This window comes from Anser cygnoides, chromosome 4, assembly GCF_040182565.1.
Source record: "Anser cygnoides isolate HZ-2024a breed goose chromosome 4, Taihu_goose_T2T_genome, whole genome shotgun sequence".
Taxonomy (NCBI): Eukaryota; Metazoa; Chordata; class Aves; order Anseriformes; family Anatidae; genus Anser; species Anser cygnoides.
In genome coordinates, this window is record NC_089876.1 from 46,361,655 (window position 1) to 46,377,372 (window position 15,718).

The window sequence follows — 15,718 nt, forward strand, 5'->3', positions numbered from 1 at the left end:
CCTAGGCCTGTTCAAATTAGGCAAACCAACGAGGGGGAGTTGATGAAATACCAGCATAGCCACAGCTCATTGCATTCCAATTTGCATGCAAATGGTTTATCAGGAAAATTCCATTCCCAGCAACCAGCAAGTGAAAAACAACCGTAATCTACACTTCAGGGCCACCATACAGAGCTTAATGAATCGCAAAGAGAGAAGGAAGTGACAGACCTATGAGAGGATCGATTTCCACTGGCAGCTGGTAAGGCTGGTCTTGTACAGCACCTTGATGAGCTGGAATTCAGGAAAGAAGATTTTAAAACTCTGCATTTTTTTAATATGTGATGCCACATACATTTTGTACATCAAAATTATGTCCATTTTTTTTTTTAACCATCCAAGATTCTTCTGCACCATTAAAAAAAAAAAATCCAGGTGCTTTCACAGGCTGCTTATTAAACATTTATTTTAGATTAGTGCTATTCTGAATGTATGCCATCAGCAGCAGCTCCGGTCCTGAGCCATAAGCTCTAGCAGATGCTTTACTGGCAACCTCTCCTGTCGCAACAAAACAAAATTAAGTGGTAAAGAGCACTGAAAACAAAATGTGACAACCATCTGCTGACTGTAGCAAATACTGTTTTCTCCTTTACTTTTTAAAGCACTGCTTTGAACAAGTAAAGCACAAAGGACATTTTTTTAATATGTCAGTTTATGATGCAGACAGGGAAATCTCATAGTCATACAGTATTTAAGGAATTGTGTATCACCGAAAAACATTTATTTGCAATTTTGCATAGAAGTTTATATATAATTCTGCAGACCTACATTTCATCTGAGCACCTGACATGCCAGCAAGATGTTTACCTCCTGAATTTTCTTTCAGTGCTTAAAAAAAAAAAAGGCTTTTTTTTTTCCACAGCTTTGCTAAAAACAAGCAACTCCCACCAAACAGCCCAAGACATTCTTGCAAGTGGAACAAAACATAATGGCTGAATACTTACATCTATGATTTTTCTAACTATCCTCCATAGCTTAATATAAAAATTAGTATCAACTGAACAGTTTCCTGAGCAATTGGGAAGTCAAGGTTCTGCTGTGATGAAACACTAAAGCAGAACAAAACAGGAAATCTGCATGACAAAATAGAGGCCCTCTGTTGGGTACTAGTGCCATTAGACATCAGCAAAGCCACCAAACTCATCTACAAAAGCAGGAACAATTTTTTTAATACACATCGACAACTAGTTACTTGGCAACTTAACGTTCTTACCACGATGCCTCACTAGTAAAGACAATGCTCAGCCCACAGCAGGAGATAAAGAGTAGTACTGATACCTGACCTGTAACCTCAGCAAATCCTATTTTGGTATAAAATTTGAAGGCAACAATAGTGAAGACTAGTTTCAGGTGTCCATATCCGGATCTCTTAAGTGTGGTATACCACTAACGGCCTTCAGGCTTGATCAGTGTGCTCTCAAAGAGGTGGGGTGAAGTGTTTTTTTGTTGGGTTCTGGTTTTTATTCGGTTGGTATCAGGGTTTTTATTTTGAACTGTAGGCTTTCTCAAGAATTATATAAAGGCATGACAACCATAAAATATCTCTAAATAAAAAAAATAGTGACTCAAAAGCACAGATTACTGTCCTCCCTTTCAGAAGAGAGGGGAAAAATAACAATATGTGAAGGTTTCGTTCAACTCATAATAGTTGATTACTACACTCAAAAACCAGTTGCTACTCTCAACAGTTGCTTGCTTTCTCACAGATGGCCAACCAGCAGGCTTATGAGGAAGTCAAAATCAACTCCTACCACTTCAGAATCTTTTCTCTTCCCTTGACTGTGGCACATCCTCAGAGACATTTTTAAAAGGCTGGGTATTATATGCCCACGGTCACACATCCAAGGTATGGGAGTATATTGTCATCCTCCTTTCAAACAAATGTCAAGAGCCCTGTAAATAATTCTTGCTCATACGATGTTATCTAGACAAGCCTCCCTTCCCCCCTTCCTTCCCGCCTTTCTTTTTAAGCATTTCTTGGGTGGGTGAAATAATACATAGATGTTTCTATTTGCACAAAGTTGAGAGGTAATTTGTAAGAATCAGGAAAAAGCATGGGAGTTATCTGTCTTTTTTCAAAATGTAATCAGATACCTTAGCAGGAATTTTAGTGATGTGAGTATTACTTTGGTGCAAATATTTTCTATGTAAGTTATTTGAGTAGAAGCTCTTTTTTTCCCCCTTTTTTTTTTGAAAAGCTTTTGACCAGATTTACTGCACAGAACAGAAATAAAACTACCTTTCAGGGCTTGGGCCTGAAACTGTCATAGCTAGAGAAAAGAGGATGAGTCCCTTTAGAATTGAAAATAGAATGGCTATATTCTCAAGTCCAACACATTTTTTAAAGTATAATGAATTTGATTGATTGCTATGCTAATGGATATGTTGTTTTCCTTTCATATTGACAAATACATAAGCACCTAATAACTTTAGGACGTTTCAGTCACAGAAGAAACTGACTTCCCACATATTTTTATCTTGTAATTCTCATTGAGTGGCTTTAACATTAGAATATGGTGTTTATAATAAACAAGAAAAAGATAGCAGAAAAGACTTCAGCCAAATTCTGCATTCTTTAAAACTTCTCTCTGACGTGATGTGGTGCAGGTTTCCATCATCTGTTTAAAGAGTAAATTGAAGAGGAATAGTGTGACTGTTTATTATGATCAAGCAGTGATATACTGTTTTTGTCTTCCTGCTTATTTCTTGATGACATGGAGAGATTTTTTTGAAACAGTTTGTTGTTACACACCTTTTGTGTGCCACACATCTCACTATTCAATAGTTCAGATTACCTTTTTAAGGAGAAACTAAGTCCATATGTGAAGAGCACGCCACAACGGGGCTTGCACTTCACACTTTAAATTTAAAACAGTTTGGCAGCAAATTTTGAAGCAGACAATAGATGTACTGCCTGATTGCAGTGGTTTCTTATGCTACTTACTTTAATTTACTTACCAGGAAGATTATGCCACTTGTTTACAGCAAATAGCCTATTTGCAGTAACAGTGATCACAGCAGGGTTGGTCAGACCTGGCTGGGTGTTGGCTGCTACATGAGTGACAGGGGAGTTGGATGGGAACTTTAGAACCATGATAACATCCTGTTGAGCTTGGTCTGTGAACATCAACGGACTCTGCAGGAGGAGATACTGTTGAGTGCACACAACAAGAACCCAAATACATGGGAAACGAAAACATGGGGAGGAGAAGAGAAGACAGGACAAGAGAAGGAAGACTGCATTAAAACCCACAAGATCCAAAAGCAGCTGCAGTGAAAAGCAAATGCAGTAATAGTGAAGAGGCTTGTGGAAACAACCATTTTAGGTAGAAATTCTCTATGTACACAATTAAGTTGACTGCCTTGCTGAACAGGGGTGTCTAAATACAGGCTTTGCTCCAGATCACTGAAGATTAAACCAAAAGTTTCCAATCACCTAACTCTGCCAAAAGAATTCTCCTTCATATATATCTACAGAGATAGCATGTCAAGGAAAGCAGTGCCAAACCAGGAGGGAACAACAACAACAAAAAAAGAGTAAGCAAAAGAAATTCCTGCTCCCTGAGATTGTCTCAAGTTGCATTACATTGGCAGACTACAATTCTTTACAAGCCAGATGAGAACATAAAAGCACATTAAAATAAACAGATACACACACAGACTAGATATATGCTCTGTATATATTTCTGGTGTACAAAAATAAGATTTATGAATGCAAAGCAGAAGATTTCACTGCAAATGTGTTTCAAAGGACAAACATAATTAAATGCAGTTGTAAAGAATATAAAGTGGACGTGATTACAGACTATCCTGTGTTGTTTCTAGAAATACTAATGGGAAGGAATGAATCCAGACTCTCATTTTCACCATGATATTTTTAGGGTTTAGTTTTTTTCATTTGATAAGTTGAAAAGATTAATAACCTTTTTAACTAAGATCTCTAACAACAGTGTGAATGTCGAATCAAAATATCAGGGACCTGAGAGCTGGATGTCAAGCATAAGGAGGAAAAGCAAATGCAATAATAGTGGATTTGCAATTGCGTGGTGTACCTAAAAAAGAGAACTCCACTGAGATGTAGAAATACAACCATCCTAGCCACCAGTAGCCATATTGTATTTGTATTCTTCTAGTATTTGTATTTTTCTAGAAACTGAATTAGAACACAAATGAAGTGTTCTTGGCTATTTTCCACCTGCAATATTTCATTACATATATGTGTATGTAACTACATACATTTAATGTATACTTATACAGAACTAATAAAAAAATTAAATAGATTTGCATTTTTATTATCACTCCTTTTTAAAAAGTTATTAAGAGTACTTAGAAAAACATATTGCTCTATGAATTCCTATTTACAGTCTTTGCATAAAGGTGTAAATAAAAGCAACTAATAAGCTACCCAGACACCCTTCTGAGCAAGTGGCTAAAAGCCAATCAATATTATGAGTTAATCCTCCCTGGATGCTCATTCAATTAAAGGTGTCAGTAATGCCTCATCTGATGTGGCCTCAATTAAATCCAGCTATCTGATGGTTGAAAACACAAGGGGATACAGCAACAGCAGCAAACCCAGACAAATAGGCAGCCTTCGTGTGACTGCTAATTACTACACCTGGTGTATATTATGGCTTGTGCACTTAACACAGCACGTGGTAGCTTTCAATTCGGTTGTATTCATGCATACGTGCACACACAAGGAAACAGAAAACTCAGGAAAAAATACAACTATAAATAATTTAGAATTGTGACAGGGAAAACATCCTTACTGTATTTCAGCTCCAGGAATACTACTTGTAAAACGCTTACTACAGTGCTATTATAAAATCACGTATTAATAACCACAAAACTGGTCAAAGCAAGTGGAGAATTAAGGTTTTTGTTTCTGTGTGTACCTCAGCCCAAAAAAACACTGTAGTTAGAAACAGTTTACTTCACAAAAATCAATTTTTTCATTACAGACTAAATCTTTACTAATTCAGCATCATGAAAAATACTATGATCAAACCACACAGACTGCTTTCTGGCATGAGATCTATTTATCTAACAATGGGTCTGACAAACACGTCAACAACCAGCTTCTCAAGTTCCTCCTCTTACTGAAACAAGTCTCCATAAGTTACCGCAAGTGCATGGTACACAGTATCATGACAGAGAGGGTCACATCCAGCGTATAGACGTATGATGAGGATGCCTGGGCTCCCCGAGATCTCTTTTGACAGAGCTCTTCTGAAAGAGAGCCCCTTGGCTGCATACCCTGCAGGTCACTGCACTGGTCTGCTGGCCCTCTCCTTCCCTAGGACACCACGTGGGAGGTGCAAAGGGCCAGCAGATCACAAAACAGCACAGTCAGCTTTGTCCATACAGTACATGGGATCCGAGGGCAAAGCCAGTCTACAGCACAGCTGTCAAAGGGTAATGTGCACATGCTGCACAAACGGTGTTGGGGTGGACAGTCAGCTGAGCAAACCTCATGCCCAACACCTTTATATATTTGCATTTGAGAAAGGCTAGTAGCTCAATTTGACAAAGTTTTCATTTCTTAGACTCTTGGATTGCAAGGTTTGTAAGCTACTTTGGACAGATTTCTGATTTTTGTGTAAGTTTTCTAAAACCATTTGAACTTTTGATATGTTTTTAATCTAATAACCTCAGTCTGCCTGTGTAGGACATAAAGATCATGTTTTACAGAACATACATGAAGAAAATTCCTTTCTTTCTTTATGTCTTTCTTTCTCTCTCTCTTTTTTTTTTTAATATATATTTCAGGATAAAACATCCATCTTAACAATAAGGGAATGTAACCTTTTGAAAAACTTGTGAATTAGCAAACCATTTGCTCCACTTGTCACAGTATCACTTAACATACTTAGTTCTGGATCTGTGACAACACAAATGATATTTTAGACCCAAGGACTGCACACAACATGATATGGAAAGTAATCAGCAATAAAATAATAGTTTGTATAATAAAATTATATTAGACACAAGTAGAGGTAAAAGGGAAAGCATGCTAATGCTCACTGCCTGGATTTTATCACCCTAGCTTTACTGCAAAACACATTTAGTCACATTCTTTGCTATGTAAGTTTCAGCTCATGAATTCCTAGTAATCCTGGTTTTAGGGGAAAACCTATGCCTGGGGGAAAAGACAAGGAAGTTCCACCTCCTAAATCCATGCTTCTTGGGGAATCTGCCAAAGATTAACTAAATTGTCTCCATGATGACTGGCTCTCACCTGTACAGGTATGGTATTAACAAAATAAACTGATGAAGTGTTCTTAGATTACACTGACAAAAAAGGTCTGTACTAGAAATCAATAAAATCCTTCCAGCAATAAATAAAAGAATAGTTAAGCATTGCATACATTCACAGTCCTACAAACTCGTAACTCATCTGCTCTTTTTAATAACAGAAGTCCACGACCACATAAAAGAAATGCAAAGTAGCAGGTACTGTAACTTTAAAATAGCAAAGGAAGTGAACGAAATGGCAGGTCGCAAAGAGTTAACGTGGTACTTACCACCTGCATGGCAGAACTTCTTGGAGGATGTGGTTCTATGAGCAGTTGGGAAGGGGTCTGTCCAAAACTTCGTATTTGAGCTTCAACAGCCTGGAAAAGGCACAGGCAGGTTTGCATGTTAAGAGGTGCTAATTACAGGCAATAGAACCATAACTGTCACCTGAAAATGTCATTCCACACTTCTGGCTTGTTTCATGTTGAAAATCAACCCCGTGTGTTCACTGTGGGGCTAAGTGCTTGGCACTGGTACTAAGAATGAGGTAATCATTTTAGTACTGTGGATGCTATTTCCATGAGAAACTCTGCAAAACCTCATCCTGCTCAATGATATTAAACAGAAACCGGCTATTATAATCAGAAACCCTCTTTATTGGCTCCATTTTTCCTTTCTAACACTGGCTTATCCTGTTTGTATCATAACTCAGACACAAAAGTTAATTTTTTAAAAGTTTCTCTACGTATTAAGCATTCTACGTTTTATTTAAACTGCATCGCCTAGTTTCAACAGCAAGAACTGCAATGAAAGCTACAGCAAACTATTTTTTTAATTTTCATTTTTATCCAAAAAAAAAAAAAAAAGGATTCATTAAACCAACAGCAAGACTAGTATTAAATGTAACTAAAGGGGAATGTGACGATATAATACAGCATTTTTTTTTAAGTTTCACTGTATCTTCAGCAGCATGCTGTATCATTTTCTTCATAGGGCACAGGTGAAGATACCATTTAATGCTTTGCCATTTCTTAAAGTTATTTATTTTTAAATGTGTGAACTTATTTATACCTCTTGCCTATAGATGCCCAACTTGTTTTCTATGTTTCCACCTATTGGCCCACTGGTTCAAATTAAAATCATGCAGCCAAAATTCAACAAGTTATTTTTTCTCAGCCAAGCAGCTGAACTATAGCCACAGGACCATGCTAATCCTACAGAAAATCTCAAGTAATTCATTTTAGATTAATTTATTTCATTGTGAGCTAAACTAAGTAAAATTACCTTGCAGTTGCTGTCAGCTATCAGCTCACATATGGGCTGATACTTCAATTTCTCTGTGTTGCTTGGTGCATCGAGCCCTACATTCCCAAAAGTGTCTAGTAATGCTGAATACCTAAGGTGAGGCACTACTAGCAAGTCCTAAAAATCAGAAAATCAGGCCTTTCAGTAAAGTGCTATAAACGGGGCACTTGAATGGTAGAACACAAAAACACTAGCTTATTTTTAGCTTTTATAGCACGATTGTTCTTTCTCTCTGAGATTCTTCTTTTTCATGGTTCAACACTCATCTTATTCCTAAAATCAATTATTTTACTTAATAATAAAGCCTAGTACTAGGAAACACAGTCATCTCCTGTTACAGGAATAACATCAAAAGTGGAATGCACCTGAGGCCTTCAGATCACCAAAATAATAATGCTCTGAGATAGGAAATGTGCCATCCAAAACAGTACATTTGGTAGGGCTTTTGAAATACCTGAACTCATCAGAATAGGACTTCAAATTGCTCTATGGTCAGATTATAAGACTCTTGCCCATTCTGGAAAGCACCTTAATCTTCAAAGAACTGGTGAATACATAAATTTAGCAAAAGCTCGGTGTAATCTGCCATACAAATGCTGAAATTCAAGGAGTACTTTTTGAGGAACAGCAGTATCACAATTTCATGAAACACTAAAGCTCAGTAAGGCCATCAGAGCCCCCTTCCTAGTGACAAAACATCCTAAATTAAAATTCAAATCTGGGTTGTTGTGACTTGAGATATCAAGGGAATCACAATGGCATAGAATTGGAGGTCCCTTTAGACATGTGGCAATAACAAAGCAACATCTTACTGATCAGCAGCTCTACGCTACCTGTAAAAAGCTGAAGGCTTCCAGATTAAAAGATTTACCTATGTTTACTTGCAGATTAAGTGGATATTTTTACTAGCAAATTGAAATTCTGTTTTGCAATGAAAGTGATACCAGAAGAATATAAGATGCAAAATGCAGACAGTCCTGGATGCAAGCTATTCTGTGCACATTAAAATCTTTAGGGCAAACCTACAAAATCTATTTATTTCTCCATATTTCCTACATATTACTCAAAATGAATAAAATACTTTTTGAAGCACAACTCCCATGCATTTATTTTAGATAGAGCTGAAAATAGAATTGATAAGATGAGGAAATAATAAGCTTCAGATTTGTTAACTTGCTTTTACATGGACTTAGAATCAATATAGAAACTTGCATTCCCAAATGTCCCATATTCCACATTTAAAGAGAGTCAGAGTTTTGTGATACCCATTGAATCTGCTGTGTCCTTTAATTTCCAGTGCTACTTCTACAAACTATACTCACTTACATAGTGCCAGTACTAAGAAAGGGAAAATTAAGCACAGGAACGTATTAATGCAGAGCATTTCAAATACATTAATCATAACAAGAGCACATACTGATGTAGAACAAAAATCAGATGTTAAAATTGCTTCAGTCAATGAAAAATCAGTGGTCATAACACTATTTTTCAATGTGCAGACCTTGAGGAACTCACCACCATCCATTAAAAACTGGAGGAGACACAGTTATGATTCCACTGCTTACTCACACACTTGATGCTCATCATTATCAGATGAGCAGACCACACTGCAGCAGCAGAACAGCTATTCATCTCCCAGCCTGCCTTAGTGCAGAGGATAATCCCTTTGGGATCTTAAAAAGAAGTATAAAATATTCTGCTCAACCTGCAAGTAAATAGCCATTGCCTATTTTCACACAACTGGTGTTCCATCAGCACAAACTGCTGACCAATGGGACAATGTTTTTGCCAAAGCCTATCTTAGGGGACCAAAAATTCTCGATTTTCAGTCTGTATGTAACAGTCTGTTTCCACATCCATGTTTATAATCTAACTTGAGCTTGGGTTTTACAGTTTAGGCACAAACAAGTCTTCTAGACTCATTAGCTTCCATTTGGTCCTCACATACTTTAAGAGAACATGAATTTCTAGGAATACAACAGCCCACTGAAACGATCTTTCTCTTTCAGCCAATGGAAATGGGAAAATCTACATTTGGATCACATCCTACCACAGGTAAAAGTTTGATAAAACATCAGATTTGTAGAGAGTACAGGCACAGATAATGGTATCTGTATGTTCCCTTTACCACACATCTTCAGAGATCCAACAGAAATTTGCAAAACTCGAGTAAAAATCAAGGCAACAACACCTGAACAATTGTGTCTAGACATTGCAGCTGGACTTCAGCAGAAAACCTCCTTGCATTCCTTTTCATTACTAATAAAAATGTAAAGATTTTTTTCTTTAGCTTCAAGACTTCTTTATGACTTCTTCATGCTGACCAAGACACTGTACTAGCTCCCCCAAATGATTAGTTCCTTGTCACAGATTGTATTCAAAGTCTATCCAGATGTCAACAGTACATGTTCTGATGATGTCTCAGTCAGAAGGATCACATACAGAAGATGCAAGATGACCTCCCTCCATCAGCAGAAACATACGATGGTGGTGAAGCTAGAATCAATCCACATTCTCTCAATTTACATAACATGAGAAAGAGAAATATGGGGGCATTTTAGTCAACAGATGTCACTCAGACTTTTATTCAACCTATCAAAGAAAATAAGTTAGGAGCACAGAATGCTTTCCTCAGAGAGATAATTATTATCTCCTTTAAGATAAAGGAAAAGGACCTACCACTTACCAGAGAATATACAATAAAATGATCATGGGTCAAGAAGCCATCAACTTACTTTCTAAGAAATTATAGCCCAGCTTCTAACTTCATTTTCTTGAAAGATGCATTAATAGCATTAGTCAGCATTACTAAGAGACGGCCAGCCTCTTCTAATGGCAGAGGAAGGGTATGTATTCTGACATTGCTGAATCTCTTAGAAGCGTACAACTGTTTTGATTACTATAGGCACAAATATTTGGGAAATTTTCTATCTATTGGAGGCACTGTATAACTGGAAAGGAATAACCTTTGTTGAAAGATACCTTTACTTCTACAATCTCTGAAAGCATGCTGCACACCACAAAGTAAAAGATAATATCATTCAACATTTTGTTTCACTGCTTCTCAAATATCTCAGTAAAATAGCTTTCTTCCTGTTAATCCTCTACAAAAACAAAACTTTGGTAAGGCCAGAATTGTTCCAGATGCTACAACAAGAAGTAATAAAATGAAACAAGCTAACTAACTCTTTACTATAATCCACACAGTATGCATCACAAGCCACGTATTAATATGACAAACATGGTATTTCAAATGTTAATTAATTTGTAAGCACAGAAGTCATAAGCAAATTTCACAAGTTAAAATTTATCTGATTACCACAATACAGTGTTCGTAAAAAAATCTCCTGGATTATCTCCTCTTTTCTTGGGGGTTGAGAAGAGGACAGGGGGGAATAAGGAAGCAAATTAAAAGAAAATGAGTGTAAAAAGGAAAACTTGCTGTAGCTATAGTACAGCTTTTGGCTACTGCTTAACACAGATCTTTTCAGTCTCTGAACCTACCCTCTAATCTAACTGTGAAGCAAGTTAATTCAACAGTATGCAGTACCCACCAAATACGGCTGTAAATTTTTTGGGAAGGAGGGTGATGGGGAGGTTGAACATATGGATGCAGTTAAGGTAAAAACAGATGTTTGTTACTTTTCTTTGCAGCAACACTCAGAAACTAAGTCAAAATTGCTTTTTTTTCATGTTTATGTCTGAAAGAACTATAAAATTAAATATGAGGGAGGGAGGGTGGAGGGGGAACTGCAGTGAGTGTCACAGAGAAAGAATGAAACGGTCTCTAGTTTTGAACTCAAATCCTGAAATGAAGGCCTGTATAGTTAAAAAGCAAGACATACACCATTTAACTCTAGATTTAAAGACCCTTAAAAGAGACCTAACTCAGAGTGGCTTTCATCATGCATGCTCAGACACAAAGCACCAAACTGTCTAAAGTGTCTAAGAGACACCATACCCATGTTAAACTGCACCCCATAGCTTGAACGCCCAATTACAGGTTACACACTTATCGTTACAAAGAGGCTACTTTCTGTCAATGTGTCTTTACATATCTGTATGTGAGTATTTCCAGTTACCTCTCAATTATCAGCAGAATTTAAATGCCAAACATTTGAAAGCTCAGGTGAAAAAACCTCATGCATTGCAACATATATTCTTTCAGAATGTGTGTTAGGGACAGGAAAGGTTTGGGGTTCATCCTCCATCCTTATACCCATTATTTACGTCCAGAAAAAAAACAGCCCTCAGAAAAATAATTACTTTGGCTCTCTGCCGCTCCTACCTCACTTTTCAATATTCAAAAAGGTTTACACACATGTTCCTCAGTGATTTCTATTGGCTTGAGTGATACGCAATTATGATTACTTGTCTTCCCTCTCCTTCCACCCAGATGTTGCTTTGTAGCACCAGAGAACACAGACCATTTGACAGGTTTCCCCTCAGACAGCGAAGCGGAATGGCTTAGCAGCTAACCGACTAGCTCCCTTCCCCATGGGATGGCGATTAAAATCAAGCTCTGATAACAAGTGATCAGAAAGCCTCTTATGACCAGATAGTCACTTATGCTTCCATGGTATGGTTCTTAGCTCAATTCCTCACGGACTGCAGTCCGGATAACACTAGCCAGAGAACAAGCATGATTCATACCAATTAGATAAAATTGCTGAAAACAGGCTGAAGATTACAGAAGAGAAGCTTGTCGTAGTACCCTCTCCCCTTGTTTCATAACAATCCCCATTAGATCAAGATTGTGAAAAATGGGCAAAATGCTTTTCTGAAACTGGCAATGTATACACTCGCTGACTGTACACCTGCCCTGGGGATATTGCACTACACTTGACCCAGGGAAAAAATACAGCACTCAAATGTTCATATCGGAAATTCACACACTCACATCAACTGTTCTCAAAATACAAGAGGCCTAATTTCTTCATGCCAAAACAGAAAATCCTTCTTTTGTTTTGACCTCACAAATCAGACCCTTTTCATTGAATCATTCCAATTATTTATTTTATCAATTGAACTATTCACTTAATATACTGTTTTAAAGAAAACTGCCTCTCCTAGGTTTGCGATCTAACAAATGGCAGGGGAGGAAGGGAACGAGGAGGGAAGAAAGGATAAAGAAAAGAAAGATCAAGTGTTATATACTGTTCTGCAAGTATCATTAAGCACACCTACAAAACGTTTGTGATAACAGAGTGTAAAAGATTTCTCTTGTAGCCCACTAATGCTGTTACTACTTCAGCTCAAGTAGCATGGGTTCATGGCTCCAGAGCTGAAGCATGGGCAGAAATACTACTGAAAGCTGCACAGGGGGACATTACGAGTACACCAGCAAGCTGTTAGGAAGAAAAAAGTGCACAACCCTTGTCTGCAGCAGTGCATTGGGAATATGTGTAACAAAACTGAACAGGACACATCACACAATAAAATGATATAAAAATGAAGAAATGAAAGCCATCAAATATAAATGAAGCATAGATTTCTTTTTTTTTTTTTCTTTCCTTGTAGCTTCTTTGTGAGAATCACATCTTTTGTATTTATTTTAAGTTTCTTCTGTGCCTCTGTTCAAAATACTGTTGTTGCCTGGAATTTAGGTTACTAGTCCAACCACTTGCTGGTTTTTAAATCCAAACTACCACTGACACCTGGAGGTTGGGCTTTTTTTGGATTTTGTTTTTGTTATGCTTTTTGTCTTAAAGCTATTTTGAGAATCAATGTACGAGTATTTTCTCCTGCTTGTGTCGTGAAGAAGTATAGAGGGGAGCACAGAGTAGGATACCTTCCACCACGGCTTTAAAAATAAAAACACTAACCTAGCTCTTAAACTGCATCAGGAAATTTTCTGTGAGAATCAAGAAAATTAAGTCTTTTTGTCCTGACAAACCATCATGACAATTATATGGCAGTCATTAAAGTAAAACAGGAAGTAATCACAGTTTGTGAAAATATAAATAGATTCCCCCTTGGGGCCGCATAAGTTGCTCCAATCTGAATATATACATTCCAGGCATATTAAACAGAGGTCTAGCACGGCCTCACTGAAATCTCCAGTTCATGCAGCTGTCCGTCTACTGCAGCGTAATCCCAGCTGCCAATCTGAAAGAAACCAGTTAGACAGAGCAGACACAACCAACAGAAACAAATGTCACTCAATAATGTTCAGAGGCACTGGGTTCATGGATAATTTCAAACAGTATCTCTGTCTGGAGCACTGATGCGCTCACTCAAAACACCTAAATCTTTGGCTACTGGAAAGAGGCAGATAAAAAAACTAGAACTAGAAAAACAGGTCTGGAAGTACTTCAAAGAGACTGACAAAGTAAAAAGGGGAAAGAGTCTAAAAAGAAAGTTGAGACAAATTTAAAGACCTGCAAATAATGCTGGATTCAGTACAAGCAAAATCCTAAGCAGCTCTGGGGCTAATTTTTAAAAATCTAAGTGTCTCCATTTTATGTGATCACCAAAACCAAAACTGCCTAATTTCTCTGTTCACTACAGCACTGAAGTTTTCAAGAAAATAACTCATTGCTTTCATTTAAAATCAATAATTATGACATAGAAAGCAGTGGTATTGCAATATGCATTACCTGGAAGCTTCACCATTTTTGGCATTGTTCATTCACCCCTTTAAAAAGCAAAGAATAATCTTTAAAACTTGCTTCCTACATACAGTCTAGTTAGCTACTTAGCTGACTCCAAATTTTCTGATATAAAACCTTTTGCTTTGGAAGAAAGCAATTTGTTCCACTCTGTTAGCATTCCATGGAGTTTCTCCAAATTTGATACCATTTCTATTTATTCAATAAAACATTTTGATATGAGGGAGGTTAATACATCCAGCATCCAGTGATCTTAAAAACCCTTTGCATGATCACCTGTTAGAACCTGTAACAAGTGTGAACAAGAAACAAATTAACTCATTTTGCTAAGCTAAGCTAATACATATATTTAAACTAAGGCATAACAAGATCAAACTATCTGTTTTCAAAGTATGGAAAAAATATTATCTCAGAGTTTTCTACTGCAATTATATTTTTTTCATCTAAGAAAATGTAATGTTAAACTGAGGCTTCATTTTTGGACACTGATTGAGGAAAAGCATCTTCAACATGACCTCAGGTTTCTCACTCACAAAGCAGCTATTTTCAAATATAACTAACACAGATATATTTGCAGATATAATGCAGTTTGGTAAATAAATACACCATCTACAGACACAGTGGGAATATTCATGAGCTAGACACACTAGACTACAGTTTGCAAATACAATGAAAACACTCCAAACAAAAATTTTTAGTTTCCCAACTGTTGTACAAGGTATTGATTGGACTGCATAAGGAATCTGCAAATAATCTAAGGATGCTAGCAATACCAAATTAATGAAATATTTGTACACTGTTTGTCTCCATGTTTGATTCAGGCTCGATGACTTAGTCTATGAGAACTGTAGCTATTATACACTAGCATATCTCATTCTTTCCACATAGGGAAGAAAAAAAAAGATTAAAAAACAAAAAAAGGAAAAACTTTCCCTTCAAAAAAGTTGTTTTTGATAGTTTATGAACAATTCTTTTTTCCATCTCTTGTTTACCTTTTTGATTACTTGTTCTTCTTAAATGTTGGCCAACAAATATGTCAGCTATCTAAGGCTGACCATCCAGGCACAAATGAAAATGAAAAGAGCCCAGGGGGGTCTCAAGACCTCTCTGGCTCTGATAGATCCACAAGACAGGTCAAGCAAGAAGAGGTAAGGGAACTGACTGCACTGAAAATTTCTATCCTTTGAATTACAATCGGACTGAGAAAAAAAACACTCAGAGCCAAAGAACTTACTTGCACGAGTTACCTCTTTCCATAAAGCTTTACTATTTTTAGTCTAAGCAGTTGTTTGATTCTTATTTTGTTAATCAGGCATCTCAGTCCTACTTCAGATAACTCTAAAATATCACACTTTTTCCTCTTGGATACAAAAGTAGAAGCATCAAATAAAATTAGGATCTATTCTGTAATGAAGAGAACATTCAGGTCAGCTATTTTTCTGGATTGAAACCTAGCTGAATACTTTTATGTCAGTTTCTAAGCAATTTACTTAATACATAAGTTAAGACAAAGGGCAATAAAA

General features: G+C 36.9%; 1 protein-coding gene across 4 annotated transcripts in view; it reads right to left on the reverse strand.

Moving 5' to 3' along the window:
• LRBA (LPS responsive beige-like anchor protein) overlaps nucleotides 1-15,718 on the reverse strand; it is a 397,410-nt gene that overhangs the window by 37,117 nt on the left and 344,575 nt on the right. For 3 of the 4 annotated variants that reach the window (XM_066996727.1, XM_066996726.1, XM_066996729.1), the window contains 3 exons: nucleotides 6,567-6,656; nucleotides 2,998-3,190; nucleotides 211-273 (listed from right to left, as the gene is read on the reverse strand). In XM_066996727.1, the coding sequence (XP_066852828.1) occupies nucleotides 211-273; nucleotides 2,998-3,190; nucleotides 6,567-6,656 (346 nt within the window). The remainder of the gene's footprint in view (nucleotides 1-210; nucleotides 274-2,997; nucleotides 3,191-6,566; nucleotides 6,657-15,718) is intronic. The other variant, XM_066996728.1, reaches the window with a different exon arrangement.